Source organism: Excalfactoria chinensis, chromosome 15 (assembly GCF_039878825.1).
Source record: "Excalfactoria chinensis isolate bCotChi1 chromosome 15, bCotChi1.hap2, whole genome shotgun sequence".
In the NCBI taxonomy this organism is placed as follows: domain Eukaryota; kingdom Metazoa; phylum Chordata; class Aves; order Galliformes; family Phasianidae; genus Excalfactoria; species Excalfactoria chinensis.
In genome coordinates, this window is record NC_092839.1 from 8,371,752 (window position 1) to 8,393,419 (window position 21,668).

The window sequence follows — 21,668 nt, forward strand, 5'->3', positions numbered from 1 at the left end:
GATGCTCACGGGCTCCTAAGTTGCAAACTGAGCTCTGAGCAGCTCCTGGGCACTGCCCAGGACCCAGCAATACCCCGGGGTCAGAACTCCTCCCACCTTCATGTATTTTGCACGGAAAATGGGAGCACAGTTTGTCTGCAGTGCAGCCCATAACCTCCATGCAGTCTGCAGCTGCAGTTGGTGCAATTATGCACTAGACCTTGAAGATGTTTCGCTGTTTGTTTTCTTTTCGTTGCCGTAAGCAAGCTCACTGACTGTGAAAAAGGATAAATTAGCATCTCTAAAGAGCGAGTCTCTATTCTGAAAACAAGCAAAGAGCCAGCAGCTCCCTGGCTGCAGCACCTCGCCAGGGCTGCGTATCTGCCAGAGGAATGGATGGAAGACACACAACCGAGGCTGTGACAAGAGGAAAAGCAGGTGGGATTGATGGGATTGGCCAACCAATCACTGCTTTGATTTTATCTTGTCCTCGAATTTTGATGTAGTGTTTTTGAAATGGTTCAACTCCAGTCCTTCCAAGATGGATAAAATGTGACAATTCTTTATTTTCAGTCTTCAGACTCCCTGCCAATAGTTGTATCAATTCTTTCTATTATAAATAGAATGAAAATATTTCTAGCATAACTAATGTCCATATATTAGGTGTGAATGGTGCACAGAATATTGGGGCCCTCACCTTTTTTATAAAGCATTATGAAGAACAAATTGCAATTAGCAGGCATTATGAACTAGATCTGGTATCATAGTATCATAGAATGGCCTGGGTTGAAAATACTCCATACTGATCATCTAGTTTCAACCCTCTTGCCTTGGGCAGGGTCACCAACCACTAGACCAGGCTGCCCAGAGTCACGTCCAGCCTGGCCTTGATTGCATCCAGGATGTGTAGGTTTATAGCATTTGCTGCCCTTCTTGAACTGAGTGCAGCATCACTGAACCATAGAATGGTGAGGTTGGAAGGGGCTCTGAAGGTCACCGGGTTCCAACCCCTGCTGTGGGCTGATTGCCACCTACCAGGTCAGGTCCCCAGCCCAGCATTGCTGTCATGAGCAAGGAGATGGCACTCTGGATGTGAGTAAGCCTCGCAAGCTCATGCAGCTCAGGGTGTGAGCTGTGCATCTACCAAAGCTGGGGCTGCTAAAGCTGCTGAGCAGCAAATTCCCTATGGCCCAAAGGGTTCGTGTGCACTGACTGCAGTGTGGGCTGCAGACGGACTCCTGGATTCTGAGTCACACAGCCACGCAAGTCCCACGGGAAGGTTGTGTTTTTAGACTGTATCTGCTGATCCTCACGCAGTTTGGTAAGCTGTTTGTAAGCCTTTCTGTCTGTAGAAGCAAACAAGGAGCTGTGGCACTGAGTGCTGCTGTGTTGTTCCCAGCTGGCAGCCAGCAGTGGAGATGGGAGCCGTGCATTTCTAAGTGCCAAGCAGAGGGGATGCTGAGCTGGATGGGCTGTGAGCAAGCTGGGAAAAACAAGGCTGCTGAAGCATCAGTGAACAAGGTGGTCTGTTTGTGTGAGTTCAGCACCTGATGCTCATTACGTAAGTTTTTCCAGCCCATCACAGAAATGGCAGGCAGAGAAGGGAGACCTGCTGCTTTGTCTGAGCCTCACTGAGAGATGATGTCCCTCACCCCCGTGACTTCTGAAGGGTCTTGGCCAAAGAAACCCCTGTCAATATGAACACTGCAACCCCTGTGTTTTGATGGGCTTACGATCTCTATTGTTCCTAAAGGGACACAGTTCCCCTGAGCAATTCCTTCAGCCCCTCCATCTGGTACAGACTCATCCAGCACGGGTATCCCAAAGCTGGAACTTTATTTATAAAATGACTCACACAGGGACAAGCAACCCCAGTCCACTTCAGCTGGACAGGGCAAGGTTACACAGGCACACGGAGACCTCTGAAGATGAGCTGAGCTAATTGGCTGGTTTGTATACGCAAAGCCTCTGCATGTGCTGTTTTAGGGGGCAAGCTTGTGGCCTTATACAGCTGAGTATATGCCAGTGAGTGGCACCATGCTATGTACAAACTTTAATGAGAACTTTTCCCCTAAAATAGATGGAGGACATGAAAATGGCTTGGCAAGATGATGTGAATTCAGAACGTGTTCCCCAATATGGTGTGGAACAACTCATGCGCGGACACGCAGTAAATAATTCAAAGGGCCGGCTCCGTTTCTCTGCTCATCTCCTTCCAGGTAAACTAAGATCCACAGGACAGGATGTATTTCTTCATTCTGTGGTTGTGCTTAGATCATTCCTGCCAGCCACGGTGGGAGGAAGAGCCCAACAGTCCCCAGCAAACACACGATGATGAACATCCAGAGGAAGATCCGGTCAATGACCATCGCTACATACTTCCAGTCTTCCTTCACCTGGTGACACGGAGATGAAAGGCCAGTTATTAATGCTTAATTGAGATTCAAATGTATGAGGACCTTTTGTGCTTTATTCTAAATACATTATTTGAATTCCTTAAGTAGGGAGGAAGGGAAGGGTCTTGCTTATAAACAGTAGTGGAGTATGATGGCAGTTTTTACTCTCATCACTTGCATGGGAGACATCCCCAATCACAAACCCTGTTCACAACTCCTCAGGCATGATATGTCTGTGGATAATTGTGTATGCACACTCACGATCCCAGTTTCCACGAGCAACAGCTGTGACAGGGTGTGTAAATGAGACTGAGATTCAAGTTGAAGAGGGAAAGAAATTGCTTGTTGTTTTTTTTTGTGCTGGTAAATGGATTTGTTTACAGATTAATGAAGCCAAATGCATTCTGTGAAGGGAATTACAGCTTTGGCTGAGTGAGCAGTGAAAACCAACCAGCAAATAAAAGAAGTGGTTTGCCTCATCCTGCTTTTTTTCCACTTTTGTCTTGCTGTGGGATGATATTCCAGCAATTCCTCTCTGGGGAAGTCTAGTTCTTATTAGTACCATCAGGCAAGACCTGTTATAAATGGCTATTTCATCAACTAAGAAACCACACACACATGAAAACCCCTTTTATTATATTGCTGTTATTAATTTCTTTCCCAGGAAGAGGACCGATCAGATGGTGAAGCTTTATTTGATACGGCTGCACCCATTATAATTCCCCACAATATACTGCTCGATGATGAATAGCCCTGATGTCGCCTTGTGCTTCAGGCTGAAATCTGGCAGGCTGCCCTGATCCTTAGGGAAAACATCTCAGTGGGAGCTTGCTCCTGCCTCTTCTGCACTCGTGACTGCAGCGCATCAGGAGTGTGGTGCACGGAAGAGGAGGAGGCAGCAAAGCTGAGGGTGTGCTTTGCTGGGGCTGCATTCCTGCCCTCACCAGTGGGTGCAAACAGAGGTTTCTATTATTCAACAGCCAGGTTAAAAAAATATATATTGGCTTGTGCTGAAGCCACTTACTTTCTTGGAGGAAATGATCGAGCTATCATTGGTGAGTAAAGGAAATAATAACCCTTGAAATCAAACACTATCCTCCTGTACCAAGGATAAAGCTGCTGTGGATAGCCCCCTTCTGCCACACAGGTTTTCCGATCTATTCATCATTTGCTGAGAGTTGGAGTCTCTGAAGCTTAGAATGCCTGGTGAGAAGGCCACTCAGCAAGCTCAGGATGACTGTATTTAGAGGTTTAGCATCTCATGAAGTTCCAACATGTAAAACTGAAATTCTCCATCTGATGTCAATCTGGAAAGGTTGGTTGAGATAAATACTTCCCTATTATGGCAATATAACTTTGTTGGTTTTTTTTGAGTCTTCTCTATGCTAGAAGTGAGTGGTAGAAGTGAGACCACCTGAATGCAAGGAACGAATGAGATGAGTTTCTCTTGGAGAAGAAAGGGGGAATGGGAGAAGAGGAACAGCTTAAAAAGTTCAGCTGAAATTTGCTTCCAGACACAATGATTTATACATAAACAGTGGGCCCAACTTGAAAATGATGGCTGGGAGCACACTGGATGTTTGCAAAATCAATATCCAGCTTTAGAATAAGTGCACAGAAGGGTGAAATTAGAAAATATTGAGAGAGGGAAAAAAGAAGAGGGGGGAGGAGGTGGAAAAGCAAATGGTTTGGGGTTTTGTTTTGTTTTCTGACTGCTCTGTAGCATTTCCCCTTGATTGAAACTCTCCAGCTTCTCACGCAGAGCGTGATCCACAGAGGCCTCTCTGACAGCATCCATGCAGCTGTCAGCATCTGCTGCCCCAACTCCTGAGCTGCGTCCTGATTACTTTTTAAGAGGCTCGCTCAAAACTCTTTTTGGGAAAGGATCAATGGCTGCAACCAGCTGATCACCCCCAAATTCCTGCAAGGTCAGGGGCTCTCTGGCTCTTGCCCAGTCCATCCCAGCAGCAGAACAGGGCATCAGCCCTTGGGCTGGGGTGGAGGTGCCTTGGGGGATCTCCAAGTGCCATCTGATGCTCAGGAGCCAGAGCCTGTAACGCAGATTAGAGGAGTCCCAAGTGGTTTTATTGTACTTTGTTAAAAATAAACCAGTGAGATTATCCCGTGTTCCCTCCCCCTCAGCTATTTTCTCTCTCCCATTTTATTTTTTAAGCTGTCTTCATGGGCTTCTTATTAGAGTAGCCCTGATATGAACACAGTCACGAGGACAATGAGGCTTTGCAGACGGTGCTGTCGGTGGCTGGTTATTTTGACTGGTGTGTGACATGCAGCTCATCTTATTTCTCAGCCTGCAATTAATTTCTAATGACATTCCTATCACATGCTGGGACAATTCAGTCTTGCATTTTCCCCGGTGTCTTCTTGTGCTGGTTTGGTCACAGACAAGTTTCTGTAGCAAACAACTAACTGCCCCCTTGCATTTCCCATTTTCTCTTTGCAGAAGCACTTAATTAAATGAGCTATTTACTTTTAATTTAGAAACACTGCCCCTGTGGCAATAGTGCTTTAGAAAACAACAACAAAAATAGGAAGTTTAAAAGAAGCTTTGTTCCCATTCTGCAAAGGTCTGTGGCTCAGGATATATGACCCGAGAGGCAGTGAGCTGGGTCCCGAGGGTTGCAGCTGCACAGAGCTGTCTGCTGATGGGTTTGGGGTAGACTTCCATTCCTGGTAGAAATGCCACAATTTAAGATGAAAGCAAATTTCTGAGTACTTTCTGTCTTTTTTTTCTGTGGTAAATTCTCATTTTATGAGATCAGCTCTGTTCCTTAACAGTAATTAACAATACCAGGGAGCCTGGTGCACTGACAGACTCCACTCACTACTGGATGTGCACGTGATACCTTTGCTCACCATGAAGGGCTGTTTAGAGCCCATAGGATTCTTCCTTTCCTTCTGCTTTTGATGTTTAGTGCTCTAAATATATTTCTCCATGGGATAATTGCTTCATTTCAAGAGGGAAATGGGGAGAAGTTCATTCTGAATCATAAAATCATGAAATGGCCTGGGTTGAAAAGGATCACAGTGATCATCCAGGGTCACCAACCACCAGACCAGGCTTCTCAGAGCCACATCCAGCCTGGCCTTGAATGGCTCCAGGGATGGGGCATCCACAGCCTCCTTGGGCAACCTGTTCCAGTGTTCATTCTTGAAGAAAGAAGCAGTGATAGATCAAGAAGGAACAACCCAAGGTATTCATCGACTCAGTTCTTGTTCACATCAACAGGCTTAGCAGGAAGAGCATCAGTTGAAATGAGAAGTATTATTGATGCAATATTTTTTCATTTGCACCTTGGGGAAATACGTGAGTTAAAATCAATTGACTTCCATGGGTTTATTCATTATTATTACTAGCTGGAGAGTACAGAGTTTAATTCCCACAGCCTTAATGTGATGGTGAAATGTTTTAGCCCAGGAAAGAGAACTGAGCTGTCAGCTAATGAAGGTGGGGGTTCACAGCCTTCTTTGCCACAGATTTGTTCTGCGACCTTGTGCAGGTCAACTCATCTCTGTGCTTTGGCTGTCACTCCTCAAAATGAGGAATAAACAGCTGCTTCCTCAAAGGGATGTCGTGAAGTGAAATACATTAAAGAACAGAGGCCTCTAAAACTGTGGTACCAAAGAGCACATAAATGGACAGTAGCACTTAATCCTTTGTTGCTGCTGCTAAGTGCTCTGTGCTATGAAAAATGCAAATAGAAAGACACTCTTCAAGCCCAGGAAGTCTTGCCTAAAAGCACTGTGACTTCCTTTGACTGTAAATCTGGTGACAATCGAACTGTAAGAACTGTCAGAAAGGTATCTTTGCTGACTGGTACCTCTAAGAAAAACTAGATCCTGTTTTCTTTAGCAAGAAGCTTGTGTCTGTGACCATAATTAGCTGGCGTACTGTAATCATAGTATTGTAAGGGAAGAGCTATGAGATGATATAAAAGGATGAGGCATTTGTATGTGCATCACCATCACCATTAAAAAAACAACACCTTTCAGCCTCTACTTTCCCTCTCTACTTGTAGCCATATTTACCCCTTCAGAGTAAGCACAAAGTCTGTCTGTCCACCCACCTTCCTGCCGACTGAGCCAAGTGGTTCTCCACTGGCAGTCCACTAATGAGGAATGGCGTCACACATGGCTAAACATACCCTGCAGCATCCCCACGCTACGACACACTTCCCACAGCCACAGCCTATTTCAGGAATTTGCCTTGCCAGGCTCAGTAACCACAGTCAGTGCAGAAGAGAAACCACAGCGCAAATTCCCTGTCTGATAGAGGCTTCGCTATATAGAATTCTGCTGCATTCCCACAAAGATGACTGCTTTTCTATTTTCTTTCACAATCTTAGCCCAGGAAGGGTCAAGATACTTCCTGGTAGGATTCTGTTTCTGTGCTATGTCTCATTATAAACCCTTTTTTTGGCTTTTATTTGCAGAAAACTGAAGGCACAATTCAGAGCTGTGATGTGATCCCTTGTGCAAAGAGCAGTGCTGTGAACTGCTAACTACCAAAGCAGGGATGTTAGGGCAATGCTGGGGCAACCAACGTCAAAGTGCACTTGCTGATACTGTTCTCAGGAATGGGACAACAACAAATCATGCCGGCTCCTTCTCTGGCTGTTTCCTGTAGCAGGCAAAGAAAAGAATCACTCCTGCAAGGTGCCCTCTAGCCTCAATTAAAATCACATCCTTAGCTGCAATTAAAGGTGTTTTGAAATGGTTCAGGTTTGAAATACCAAAGGATTTCTCTTTTTTTCTAGCCACGGTTTGATCCCCTAAGAAGCAAAATAAATTAAATATCCTTCTACCACCCCCAAAATTTGAAAAGAGTTGAGGGGAAGATGACTCATCTCTTCTACAGCTGGTCACACTTGCCCAACAACTCTACTTTTCTGCTGTAGAATCCTATTGTTTGAGACCAGCCCTGAATATGACCTGGTTGTGCCAGACCCCTGGCTCGGCAAGACCCCGGGGATAAGCTCTCTAGCTGCATCCAGGGTACGTGGCATTGTGGGCATAGTGGGGATGGGTCGATGGTTGGATCAGATGATCCTAGTGAGCTTTTCCAACCTTAATGATTCTGTGATCCTACCCATAGTGCCAGCGTGTCCAGGACCCATGATGATGAGTACACTCTGACAGCCCTCACATTTGGTGGGGTTTCCTTCAGATTATTTTCAGCTTACCCAAAGAGGCCAAGTTAACACACTTACTGAGAAATCTGCATCTTCTGCTCGCAGGTGGTCTGCAATGTAGTGGACCCCCTCCACTGCCAGCTTCAGGGCTGGGGACATCAGCACGAGGTGTTCACCTTTGTTGCAGTGGCTCTTGCTTCCTTGAGTTGGTGCGCCAGCTGCCTCTCCCTTTCTGCACTTACACTTGCACTGGTGGGGCTTGTACTGGGGCTGCTCTTCATTGAGGTGGCAGCGTTGCGATGCTGGAGAGGCACTGGAGTGGCCATTGGTCTGGGAAGAGTCCTCCTGCAGGTAACAGTACTGGATGCTTCGGGACCTACAGCGGATGTTCCCTTCCTCTGTCTTATTGGGGCTGTACATCTGCTGAACACTGAGTGATCTGCCTTTTGAGATGGATGTGGTCTGGGTGTCACTCAGGGGATGGCAGGAAGGCTGTGGAGAGGAGCACGTCACCTGTGGGGGCTCAGGGTGCAGCATCGAGTACTGTCCAGAAGGGGATTTGCACATGGGCTGGGGCTTGGCTGGCTCCTCAAGGTGGGCACAGAAGGAAGATGTGGGTGAAGGCTCATTACTCTGGGGACTGGGGGAAGATGAGGTAGTGAAGTTGGGCTCCATGTCGGTCTCGGACCAAAGCCTTGGTGAGTTGGTTATTTTGTGCATAGATTCGATAAGCTTCTTACAATTGTCTTTCACCGTGGAGGGCCGCTTCATGAAGAGGAGACGTGGGACTATGTCAAGGAAGACCCTCCTCACCCAGTCAGGCATCGTGTGGGTACGTGGGGAACGGTGGTGCACGTTGAGCACAAAGACAGTGATGATGATAGACAAGGTGACAAATATCATGGTGAAGAGCAGATACTCTCCTATCAGGGGGATGACCAGGGAGGTAGAAGGGATGATCTCTGTGATGAGCAGCAGGAACACCGTGAGGGACAGCAGCACAGAGATGCACAAGGTTATCTTCTCTCCACACTCAGAGGGTAGGTAGAAGACCAGGACGGTCAAGCAGGAGATAAGCAGGCAGGGAATGATCAAATTGATTGTGTAGAACAGTGGCAGCCTCCGGATGATGAAGGAGTAAGTTATATCAGGGTAGATCTCTGTGCAGCATTCATATTTCTTGCTGTTGTAATTGCCCACAGCATTAATGATGACCCACTCCCCGCTTTCCCAGTAGTCCAGTTGGTCCACATGGCTATGCATGCTCACCAAGTCTATCTTAGCTTTGTCATATGTCCAAGAGCCAAACTTCATTTTACAGTTTTGCTGATCAAAGGGGAAGAAGGTAACATCGATGCTGCAGGAGCTTTTATAGATGGCAGGTGGCATCCATTTAATTCTCCCATCATAGAAGAGGTGGGCTTTGGTCAGGTGGGTGACTGCAAAGTCACCATCGGCACTGGGGAGAAAGAGAAGATAAAAGAGACTGAAGTTCTTTGAAACTTCTCGAATCTACTAAAGAAATAGGATATTTACTGCTTGGCTTCCAAAGATGCACTCAGAGCACCTTGGAGATGCAAGACATACACCACACACCATTGCTGGATCCATGCACCCTACCTAGATTTTGAACTCTACTAGCTTATGCAAGCACTGGATTTGAATGCAAATGTCAGATCCTGATGTATATAAGCCATACCCTGGAGCTAAATGCACACAAGTTCCACTTGAAGAGGAAAATGCCCTGGAAAGGGTTGATTTTCCTCTGCTTTAGAGAGTAGAAAGAATCAGCTAGTGTAGCTGTGAGCTCTGTAGTGTTGTGACAGCCACTGTAAGTGAACAGTGTTGGGTAATCAGTCAGTCTCTTACACAAAGAACAGTTAGAAAGTCCTATTAATAAGAATAATAACAGCTAGAATCTTGATTTCCCAGTATGGGAATGATTTACAGTGTCTTTTTACAGGGATTCACAATTGGGAGCTGTGTGCTGACATCAGCTACTTGAATAACAACCCAGGATTTTCAATCAGAAAGCCTTACGAAGCCAGGGTCTTTGGAAAGTCACAGCCTGGACACCCACTAATTATTCTGTGGTGCTGAACTGAGCTTTTTTAATGAAATTCTTGCTTCAATAATGAAAAGTCTTTACTCTTTGTGGCAAGTTTTGGAAAAGCTGAAGTTTTTTTCTAAGACAAGAAAGCTAAAAATACATACAAACCCAGACTGCTCTCCCCAAGGGATCAAGGCAAAAACACCCATTCCTTTCTCTCTAACACTGATGAATAAGGGCATTATCACTGTACCATGCATTTCCTTTCTTGACTTTTCTTTTTCATGTCTAATTTACACTCATGAACTTCTTTCTCTGGATGAACACCATCTAGTTTTCTCCAGGGTTTTGTCTGCCCTGTAAAGCCAGATTGAGACATGAAACATGCACAGCAAGTGATGCTCCAGCACTTGCTCTTCCTGGTGTTTTTCTTTCTAAATCTCAATAGGAATTTAGAATCCAATTCTGCATTTAATGAGACCTTAGAGGTCTGATTAAATTGTTCCTTAATGGAACAATATTGGACTGGTATTACAGCAAAGAGATAATGAACATCCACCGGTGTTTCCTTTCTCAGGTAGAATGATGTATTAGTGGCTGGGAAAACACCACAGCTATATGGTACTGCTATTTAACACTGCTGCTAAAGGGCATGAAACTTGCTAAAAATGCAGTAAGGGACAACAATTCTCATAGGTACCATTTTCACAGACACTGTGGTGTTTCTTTCCCAAAACTGTCCTGTCTGGCAGTTTTGTCACCTTCCCTCCTCCCTGCATGCCTCTCTTCTGTAAGCATAGATGCAACCAGAGTGCTGCATTGTGCCTTGTATATCAATTATTTCAGTAACTGATGAGCTTCTTTGATTAGAAAGACATTTGAATTGCATGCCCAACAAACCCAGCCTCAGCCCTGGTTCTCTCCAGCTCACACACTTACAGATAGTTGCAGCTTTATCTTCCAAGGCAGATGTTGATGCGGTGCCATGGCAGGCATGAATCCAAAGGCAGAGTTGTTTCTTGCACCTGGGGGTTAGCTAACAACTCTGAGGAGCCTTAAACCATCCTGGCATCTTCCTGCTCTTCCCATAGCAACCTAACAAGGCTATAAAGTAAATGTTGACTTCGGATGGGTTTTACAGCACGTGTTTGAGCTTCTCACTGCAGTTCAGCATAGAGATATCTGAGCAATTTTTAAGCAGGCTAAATTAACCTTGATACTGTGCGCAGATGGAATCCAAGCCAGTTACGTTGTGCAGAGATAGTGTTAGCTGTTGCCTTAGCCCATTGTGCATACATATATATTTATTTGCCTATTTTCCCAGGCTTTCCACCCACACTGGACCCTCAAGCATATGCTCACTGGCTTGTAAACCACGCTCACTGGCACGCTGCCGATGCAGGGTGGAGCCAGAGAAAGGCCTTCATTCTGGGTGAGGTTTTCATTCTGCTCATCTTGACATGAGAAAAGAAGCAAAAAAGATCACCAGGCTGTTGACAGTCTTGAAAAAAGCCTTGCTCCTGCCTTCTCCAAGGTGTCAAGCTGAGAAGACTGTCTGTAAATGAAGTCTGCAGTTACAAGATTGGGGAAACCTTTTCTCACGGGAAGCTTTACTACAGGAGAATCCCTTCTTGGTCAAGCTGTGCCAACATTCACTTCGTAACATGAAGGATGCCTTAGGCAGGCAGGTGGGAAATCGACAGGGAAAATCAGCAGTCAGTGGTAGCACAATTTCATCTCATCGAGTCTCGACCACCGTGTTGTGACGGCTGCATTGAGAATCCATTTGGAAGCAGGAGTGAGTGAAAGGTAAATATCACAACAAGAACTTGAGAATTAAGATAGACAGGCTCTCCAGATCGCTCCGACCTGACAGCTCTAAAAAAAAAATCTGTCAGTGATAAAGTGCCAGAGCTTTTATATTTTCACGTCAAGCACAACTGTGCACACTAATAAAGACAGAAGAGAGTTTCTCATTCCTTTTCTGATGGAAATAGTGCTGCTGCATTCTACAGCCTTGGACTCCTCAGTTCTAGAATGCAGGCAGATCTTCTATGTTCCTAAGGGTTCAAGGGTGGCATTGTTTTGCTGGCAGCCATCAAACGTGCTTCATTAAAAAGCTCCGCTGATGGAGAATTCTTTGCCCGTTTCTGTTTTGCCTGCAGTTGGAGATGGATCATCTCACAAAACTGAATGTTTTCAGAATGCATGTAAATGAGGCGCACGCTTATTTTAATTTCTGATGATACAATTTAAATCCAAACAGAGCTTTAAAAGCTTGAAAATTAGCTATACACATGTATGGATGTAGTTGGAATGCCCTCATTTAAAGCATTTGTCACCCAGCAACAGGAAACAGGGCAAAAATGGGGTTTCAGGATCCCATTAAACAACTCACCCTGTGCCCTTTTGGCTGATATTAAATGGATGCTTCTGTATTGTTCAGATTAAAGCACTCTCCACGTGCAAATCAAGTCACCTTTTGTTCAGTAATTACTCCGTATTACTGAAATGATCACCAGGAATTCATAGGTTGAAAAGGACCCCGGAGATGATCTACTGCAAATCTACTGATTGCTCAAAGCAATCAGCTACAAGAGGGCGGTTAGGACTTTCTCCTATTGAGTTTGGAGGTTACTGGCAACTTGGGTACAAAACATTTGTGTCGATGTAGAGTTTGGGTGTCGATTTCAGGTCCCATCCCAGCATTTGCTTGAATCCAAAAGGCATCAGAAGAGGTAATTCCTCTCTAAAGATATACTGAATTCCCAAAAGAATCAGGTAAGCTTAAGCGTGAAGCAGTAACTGCAACTTAAAACTACAGCCTGGTGCAAAATGGCAAGATCTGAGTATGCACACAAAGGAAGAAAAAAATCAAGCATGTTTCTAACACTTTTCAAGTTAGACTAAGGCATCTTTTGGCATTTCTCTTCCAAAGAGGTTTGGAATGACTCAGAAAACCGGTGTTAATTCATAAGCTTCATTGGTTGCAAACATCATCGTACAGTTCAAAAGAACAAGCAACTGCAGTACAGTTCAAAGAACTCTCTGCTTCCTCAAGACTTTCAAAAGCTGCCTGCCAGATGAACTTCTAATCCAGTCCAGCAGTCCTTTGTGTCCAAATTATCACTGGGTGAATCTCCTCAAGATACAACCCCCTCCTAATTACTGGAACTGTATTATTTGAATTTCCCTCAGGCATGACCCTGTCTTTTATTCAGTTTTTGTTACTATGGAGGATAAGGCAGGGATTTCCTTATGGAAGAGCCAACTCCAGAAAGCACTGACAAAAAGCGTAAGTAAATTATGAAGTCAGAATGCTTCCAATAGCCTTTCCTCAGGTTTTATACTCAGCAGGGATGCTGCAATGCTATCTCAAACATCCAGTTGAAATGTGAGCTTTGCTGGCTAACTTTCATGTTCCCTGCCCAACCATTAGGCTCAAGGTTCTTCCATTCCTCTTTAGCAACTGGACCAACTGGCTGCAAATTTGCTGTTCAAAGCTCTTGTGGATTTTCAGTGATGCGCTGGATCCAAATCATACAACACAGTGGTAGAGAAGGGAAAACATCAAGATGCAGTCAGTCCTAAGGGCCTATTCCTTGATAAGACTGACAAATTTTCACTTTAAATAGGCACAGGAAAACTAAAATGCTCATAAAGTCCATTCATGAATGGGAATCTAAGTCAATGCAGAGAATTAGATAATTTGCTTACTAAGGATTTCGTGGCATCTAAAGAGCCTTTAGAGCCTTGAATACAGAACAGCTGGCCTTCTTAAGAGAAGCTTTGACAGTCCCCTATTAACTCATATTCCTCTGTTATACATGTGTTTTGTTCTGTCTAACAGAAACCGTTTGCAGAGTCTTAGAATTTATCTCATTGAGCCTGAAAACCCAACAGCATATTCATTTCCCTGTAGGATATTAATTTGTTTTTAGATTCCTTATGAACACTGACAACTACATACACTCTCGAGGCCAAACCATCCAAGTTTGCTCATTTAATTTGGGCCTCTAGAGTGGATAAATGGAAGTTTTGAACAACAATGAGCTTAGATATGAGTCCTTAATGATGTAAACTTGAAATCAATTTAAGTGTTACCATTTCTATACATTCCTCAGGATGGAAACAAGAAATCCAAACCCTGTGTAACCTGAAACATCACCATCAGAGTAGTGCAAATAAGACAGTGACTGCAGCTACAGATAGACAAACGCAGCCAGGACAGACAGCAGTCTACACAAGACAGGTCTGACACTATATGAAAGAGCATGGGCAAGTATAGCAATAAAGAGAATTAAGGGAAAGCCACTGCTGACTGGCTAATGGTTGGCGCCCACAGCCATGTTTAATTCATGGATAAAGTAACCAATTAAAAATGCATGATGGACTCATGATAACCATCAGGAGAATGCATGATTATAAACAATAAGCATGGGTGAAAGGAGAGCTGTAGGGTTTGGTGGCTGGGTCAGACCTCATTGAGCCAAGCACACTAAGGCAGGAAAAGCTCAAAGTGTAGCAGCTCAGAAGAGAACAGGAAGGACATTTTAGAATAGCTGCTGTGCCAGACTGGAGTTGCTGAGGAGCAGTAGTCATTGGCTTGACAGCAACAGTCCATGCCACTGAGGATCAGGGACAAGCTAACAGAAAAGGTGACAATTTCAATAGTCTTCCAAGCTCACAGTCCTCCAGAGATTTCTCCATCAGTCTTGCCATTGAAAAACAACAACAACATGATATCAAACTAGAACCAGGCAACTCTTCTCTAGAAATGAGCCTGGCTTCTGTTTGGAGTGTTTTCTCTAAATGCAAGCCACATACAAAGATGGATTTGTTTGATGCTTACAGAAGTATTTTCTCTAGAGCCTGTGTGAGAAGGGAGCCTGGGATATCCTGCATCCAAAGCAACCACAGAGCTCTGGTATGATAAGCAAAGGAGAAAGCAGCCTTGGTACTTGGGAACTCTTTCTATGAACATCAACAGTCTCTGTAGAAAAGAAAGAAAACCACCACCTACTTCCTGCAAGGTGTGCAAATGTGGGAAAGATTACAAGCCTTGGGGATCGGGAACAAGTACCTACTTAGGAATAGTTCCAGAATGGCTTTGGTCTGGCCTGAGACCTGTATTTGCAGCAAGCCTGATATTTTTTAGCTTAATTGCCTTATTTAAACCCATCCTTGGTAATGAGCTTCTCCAGTTGATGGTGATGAATGCCAAAGGAGAACTCCTTGGTAAAATGATGCTGACAAGGGCTGAAAGCTCCAGTCCAGATTAATTCTTTCTCCAACATGTAGCATCCCCCACATTACTCACTGCTAGTGAGCAAACATTAGGATAAAGAAAAACCTCTGTGATGAGTGTTAGTCATGTCATTTAAGGCATGTCTGGGACAGATACTGTGAGAATGTAGGGCAGATATTACAAGAATCTACACAGACCTCAAGGAAAGAGAACAAAACAAGGAAGGACAATTGCAAGAAGCTCCTTGATGCTGCAGGAAGGAAAAGTTGGCAAGGATGCGTTTGCCTTTTGGACTCAGTGCTCACACTCACTTGTTGTAGAGGACAATGTCCGGCCTCCAGATGAGCTCTGAGGGGATTCGGATGGACGTGACATTTTCATACTCCTGGGGGTCCCAGCGCAGCTTGTAGTCGTGCCACTCCTGCCAAAAAGGAGGTGGTTACAGAACTGGGAGAGTTCAGATTGCAAAACTGAAATGCAACGGGGAAAAGCGCATCTTTTGGGGCACCCACCTGCTTCACCCACACATTCGTGGTCATCATTTGGTTCTTCTCATCCTGAAATGTAAGATCAGTTGTTGGTTACAGGAGCAAACGAAGTGGCCCAAGGATTAAACTAAATTAAATGTAACTTCATTGTACCTTTTTTTCTGTAATTACAAACCAATTCTGCAATAAATAAAAGTTTAATCTTGGAAATAAAAAACAGATGTTTCCTTCATTCAGCATGGGACAGGGCACAGCTGTCTGATACCACACAACAGCTGAGACTGCACTGAAGCAATCCTGCCAGCAGACTGGCTTGAATTTACTGGGATTTTCCTGGGTTCAGCCTCAGATGATGGGGACGGGTGGAAGGAAGCACTCCTCAGCTCAGCTTTGTCCTGAGCACTGAGGGAAGGGACTGTTAGATGTATATGCTCAGTCACACGCGTGCACTGCTTGCAATGCTCAGCTCTGCAGCAAATAGCATTTAGTATTTCCATGCAACATTATCAGTGAGCACAGCTCTGGAAACATGAAGCTCAGTGGTATTTCCCTTTCTATAAAATATATGAACTTTGAGCACCACGGAGTGACTTACTTGGACAAAACCAAGCTACTCTGCTGACACATATCCTTTAGGTGGTCTAGTGCACACCCGTGATGTTGACTGGCAGGCTTTCTCCCACCCCTAATTAGAAATAGCATGAGACAGCAGAACTACACATACACATTCAAATAATGCTGAATTAATAGCATAGTAGTATTACTAGTGGAATTAATTACTATTCTCCACTTGCCTGGCATGCAAGTTTCCAGCCCTGTGTAAATCACCAGCAAGAATTACAGAGAGCTCAGAGCTTATCAGCATGTTTGTTTCTTTTCTCTCCCTTTGGTCTGGCATCAAACCTCGCTTGGATGACAGGGCTCATTTGGAAACAAACTGCTCATCATTAACTTTGCACTTGTGCCAGTTCAGGATTAATTCTGAGCGTTAAAAGCCAGAAGGATTCACATGACTGGGCCTCCCCACTCCCTGTGGCCATGGCATCAAATATAGCACCTGAGCAGAGAGACCTTCATCCAGGAGATGGGCATCAGCAGCACGTGGAAGAAGGAGGAACACAGAGAGCATTCAAATGAGTGACAAATGAAAGACAAAATGCAGCTGTTTCCTTGGATGCAGGTGGGACATCAGGATTGCCACCAGTGGAGCAATGGACAGGACCACTCTGCTTCTTTGCAAGTCAGGTATCCAAAGGTCTCAACCACACCCCTTGCACTGGGGATTGCAGTCTCACAAGTGCCACAAGATCCTGAACATCTTCCCATGGAAATTCCTGCCTACCTTCTCCCTCCACACTATACCTGAGGGCTTTGCTGTCCTCCTGGCCCAAGCAAAGGATGGCTCTTACCCACCAGGTTCCTTGTGGTGGCAACGTGATGCTGCCTGCCTGGCTCACTTCTTCCACACAGAGCACAGCAGGGGATTCTGCAGCTACAGTGCAGCTGCTCTGCCTGGTCTCTTTTCTCAAGGTGAACACAGCATGCAGCACCATGTAGAGACATGGGTTTGGACTCCAAAAATGTCTCTCAGTGGCTGTTCCCTGACACTTGCCTGATCTCCTGCCCTTCTGGACACTGAAACACCCGGGTGAGCTGAGGACACATGACGGTGATGTCAAGTTCCACATTGATTTTTATTTCCCTCTCAGCTTTTGTCAGCAGGAGCCAGGATTTGAATACAGCTCTGATTTCTCTTTCAGACTTCTTGTTGGGAGCTGAACAACAGTCACACAAGAGTCTGCACAAGGAATGCTGCTGCTGGGGAGAAGCAGTCAAAGTACTGCAGTCATAGCAGAGGTAATACCTACATCCCCTGATCCCAGTAGTGTGGAAAGGGATGAGATCCATCCTCTTACCTCCCCCCTGCACAGAGACCAGCCAGTTGCACTTCTGACTACTAACATGACTTCAAAAAAGATTTATTCTTCTTCAGGAACTTGGGAAGAGCTCTACAAGGCAGGTGTATCGATCCCACCCCTCTGTGGTTCTGCAGTTGCATAATGGAAATCTCTATCATGCCTCCACAGTCACTAATGTCTCATCTTTACTCTTATCAATTATTCAGATGAGAACTGAACAACTTCATCATGAGCAACTGCGAACAGCTCTGGATTGCTCAGGCTCACATAAAGAGAGAGGAAGAATGGACGATTGCTGCCCTGCTGCAGAGCTGACATCTCATGCAACCCTCCCATCACTGGTGTCTTCCACTTCCTCTTCCTGCACCACCTTGGCTTCATTTCCCTTGCATCTAAGGTCTGAAGTTCTGCAATCAGGGCTCGTTGTGTTTTCCATCCATCTCTCGCCCTGGCACTTGGCTGCCTGTTGTGTTTGGGCTGGTTCTCACAGCAGTGTAGCAGCTTCCAATGTTCTTTTCTCCCTTGTAAAAAAAAATATCTGTTTTTTCCTCATGAAGCCACAACACAGTGAGAGCTCTATGAATCAATGAAAACATTCAACCTGAATACTTCAGGATACATTGAGGATGAAGGTCATAACAGTACACCATTGTGAAAGATGCTTTGATCACATCAGCAAGAGCCCAGGTGGGGTCCAAGAGGCCTTGGGGGACCAAACTGGTTATTAGGAAAAATTTCTTCTCAGAATGCATGGTGAGGTACTGGCACAGCAGGGATCCAAGTGGAGGAGATGGGCAGGATCCAGCAGAACCACATATAACAAAGGCATGGAGGATGATTTCGGATTCCTGCTTACAGCTTCTGCTATTTCAGTCATTCATGGATGAGGTCTTGATAATAAGAAATCTCAGCTTCTTTAAGAGAATTCTAAGACTCGTTTTCCTCCAATTTTATAACCTTTACCTCAAAATATAAGTGCTAGTGGACCGAAAGAAGCACGTAGGAGCAAGGTGTGCACAAGCTAGAGTGTGTGTGTGCATGTGTGTGTGTGTGCATCCCATCACCCTGTGGGGAATCACCTGTGTTCGTGGCAGTAGGAAACACTGCAAGAAGATAAGCCTTTAAATACCAATTCAATGCATACCAGCTCAGAGTGCAAATCACTCTGTTCCATACAGGCAGGTTGAACAAGTAACTTCTATCTGAGCAAACACGCAGGAATCATTTTCTCATTAGTATCTGTCTGCACAGCTACCATCCCTCAAGACTTTCATTTTTAGGGAGCTCCTTAGGCCAGCCATCTCCTAGAGATGTACAAACCTCCGGTCCAATCAGCCCATGCAAATTAGTGCTAACAATTACAGTTTAAACTATAAATCATCAGCTGCTTGTTTTTCCCCTTAGCCAGGATCCTTTGGCACTCAAACCAGTTGTTCCACTGCTCTGCTGTGATTAGTCCCATTGGCTTTTGGTAAGGAATTAGAGATTCCGGCTATAGTCAGTGAAGAATAAAGGATATGGTTTGGTGACCAGCTATTCATACAGCAGAACTGTGTGGTGACTCATTCCTACTGAGAGCAAAGGCTTCCCACCCTGACCCTGAATCAGTCTGCAACTCCCTCTCCCCCATCCTGGTTAATCTTCATGGGCAGGGTGCACTTACAACATCGATGAGCTGGGCTATGGACAAGCCGAAGCGGACCAGGACCACATCCGAGATGTTGGCGACGGGACGGGACCACTTGTTATAACCGGAGAAGAGTTTCTTCAGGAGACGCTCCTCCGCATGGGCTCGCGTTTCCACGTGGCCGAAAGCTGTGGGCAGGGCAAGGTGAATTCGCTTTGCTGTGCACTGCAGCCCTGAGCCATAGGGGGGAGCAAAAGCCCTCCTGGGGGGACCCCTGGGATGATCCCGGGCATCATGGACGCAGCAGGGCAATGCCACCGTGGTGACGTTCCTCCCTACTACCCCAAGCACTGACTGCTGTGTATTTCTTGCTCAGTTCACCCGTATAGAAGCCGTAGGGTTTCTACTTAAGAACAGGATCGGTCTGCAGAAATTGGGGGCACCACTAAAACCATTTGAAAACCACTGCACGGGCCATTTTTGCCTGAATCTTTAGTCTTTGTGGCAAGCTTCTAGCATAGAAGTCTGCGGGCAGGAAAGGGGGATGCTAGGCAGAAAGAAAAGCAGCATCTTTAATCCAAAACCTGCAGGGGGATAAAGGGTGGTGGGTTGGATTCACACAGGAAAACTGGCATCAAATGCAGCAGTTAAAAAGACACACAAAACAGACAAATTTAGCTCTCCAAACTAAGTTTCACAGCAGCCCTTCCTCAAAAACGACGGCAGAAGGAAGAGAAAGGGGGAGAGCTCAGACAGGGTAACACGAGTGAGGTTTCTCTCAACGACTTCTGAAGTTGGATGCTGCAAAGAGCAGCCCCGACTCTGCACGTTCGCCGACGGTGCTGTCAGCGGTGCCAGTTGGTTTAATTAAAAATTAAATCCTCCGTTCTCTGGAGACTGCCGGGGGGCTACATGCCATCCTCCAGCAAGAACAGTGGGAAGAGGCAGCGGGGGGCTCTCCCCGCGTCCCCGGTGGAATATGGCTCCTACTTAGCAGCAGCCCGTCCTGGATTATACAAAGGGAAGCATTAGAAGAGCTCTGCCTGCGCTCTCCCCAACCACAGCCATCGCCGGGAGGCACATCAACACACTTCACCCAGGGAGAAAAACCCAGAGAGAGGCTGAGCAATGTGTGTGTTCTCCCCCCATGTCCCCTTCCCTGCTGTGCTTTAACCCTTTCCCCAACCGTTCGGGCAAGGAGAAGAAAATAGAAGCAAAGCACTACGCGATTTATTTAGTGGATCTGTAACAACGGGGCGGGGGAGGTGCGGGAGTGGGGGAAATTCCTTGCAAAAAGGGATTGGTGTTCGCAGCATGGCTAAGGGAGAAAAGAGAGAAAGAGCAGAGCACGGGGAGAAGAGCCTTCTCAAACTTACCGGGGAAGATGCTGGCACACAGCAGGAGGAGGAGGTTTCCCTTAGACACGAGAAATCCCATTGTGGAGCAGAACTCGGGCTCTAGTACGCAGCGTCTCCCGTCGGGGCAACTTTTCCTCTCCGTGCCTCCGGATCCTCCGGCTTCATTCCCCTCAGCTCCTTTCTCTCCCACTTTTCAGGAGAGCATAACAACTGGTTTATATTCTTCCCATTCTTTGCCTGCTTCCCAGCTCTCCCCACTAGGGAGATGCTCTTCCCCAGGATACGGATAGACACTTGTGCCCGTTCACGAGAGATACAGGAGGGTTGCAGAGAGCTCCCGTTAGGACGCACACAACACCCAGCCTTCCTGCCTGCCCTGCTCGCTCCTCTCTCTGCTCCGAGGCTCTTTGACTGCTCGGTTTATTCACTGCTGCTGCCGCCCTTCCCCCAGCCCTTTGGGCAGTCTTCGCTGAGGTTTTTGCTGCTGGTAGACCACCGATGACGAGGAGCAGCGCTTGGTGAAGCAGAGAGAGAGCTCGGCGCATTTGGGTACTTGGTGTAGTCAGACCTGCCCACCTCTAGCTGAAGAGGAGGAGAGAATCAGAGCCCTCCAGCAAACAGGCTGCAGGCGAGGAAAACTTTGAGCGTGAGAGATAAAAGGGGAGGTCCAGAATCTGACTGCATAAATGGTGGGGCTGGGGCTGTCTGGGATCTTTATATAGCACCTGAACCCCAAATAGTTTTTAATTAACAGTAGCTGTTCGTTTCATCTTTTCCGAGTGCTTTTCAAGATTACTCCTGTAGACTAACAAGGTAATTAGCCTGATAGGTATTTCTGGTCCAGACATGCAGCTGCTGTCAAAGGTTATTGAGGCTAATGAGCCTGCCCATGAGAACAGGGCTCAGATGTGCTTGGTTCTTCACAAATGCATGGCAAAAACACGAGTGTTTGGCTGCTGAGAGGCAACGTGCAAATCAAAGGTGAGGCAGGAGCTTACCTGAATTTATCTGTATCTGTGAATGCACCTTAAATACACCACAGATAGCCCTGATGAAGTCCTGACAACTGTCTGCAAAGGAAAAACTGTCAACAATTTAGTGCTTAGCCCTTCAGCATGCAGCCCCGATTCCTTGCACCGGAGGCACGGAGCAGAGCCCTCTCTGTTTCACTGTAAAACCAGCTTTGATATTAACACAATTACTTCCATATTGATAGTAAATGGATTCCGTTTTCAGGCAGGGGTAATTTTGTCAGCTGCAAAATTAATCAAAGTCTGTTCTAATAATACTAACTTAATATTTAATGCATAACAATTTCCTTACTCCTCAAGCATCTCAACTATCTTCCAGTATAATAGATTGCTAGCTGAAAGTGGGAAGGACTAAAGCAATGAGAGCCTTTCAGGATGACAATACTCCACCACTTCTTTTCCTGCAGCGTGCGTGGACTGCT

At 45.7% G+C, this 21,668-nt stretch overlaps 1 protein-coding gene across 1 annotated transcript; it reads right to left on the reverse strand.

The window, feature by feature from the left end:
* Positions 1–1,128: 1,128 nt before the first annotated feature.
* On the reverse strand, positions 1,129–20,826 carry CHRNA4 (cholinergic receptor nicotinic alpha 4 subunit). The gene is made up of 6 exons (XM_072350062.1): positions 20,234–20,826; positions 18,894–19,045; positions 15,336–15,380; positions 15,135–15,244; positions 7,604–8,984; positions 1,129–2,375 (listed from the first exon to the last, which is right to left on the reverse strand). Exons 1-6 carry the CDS (start codon positions 20,292–20,294, stop codon positions 2,250–2,252), a joined length of 1,875 nt encoding a protein of 624 aa, XP_072206163.1. The 5' UTR covers positions 20,295–20,826; the 3' UTR covers positions 1,129–2,249.
* Positions 20,827–21,668: the final 842 nt, after the last annotated feature.

Bases quoted from the DNA above. Each gene is read 5' to 3' on its own strand.
- CHRNA4 (XM_072350062.1), bottom strand. From the start codon at position 20,294: ATGGGATTTCTCGTGTCTAAGGGAAACCTCCTCCTCCTGCTGTGTGCC. The intron at 15,381-18,893 runs GTAAGTGCACCC...CTTACATTTCAG, and splicing joins TAGCCCAGCTCATCGATGTT to GATGAGAAGAACCAAATGAT. The intron at 8,985-15,134 runs GTGAGTGTGAGC...CTTTCTCCCCAG, and splicing joins GACATTGTCCTCTACAACAA to TGCCGATGGTGACTTTGCAG.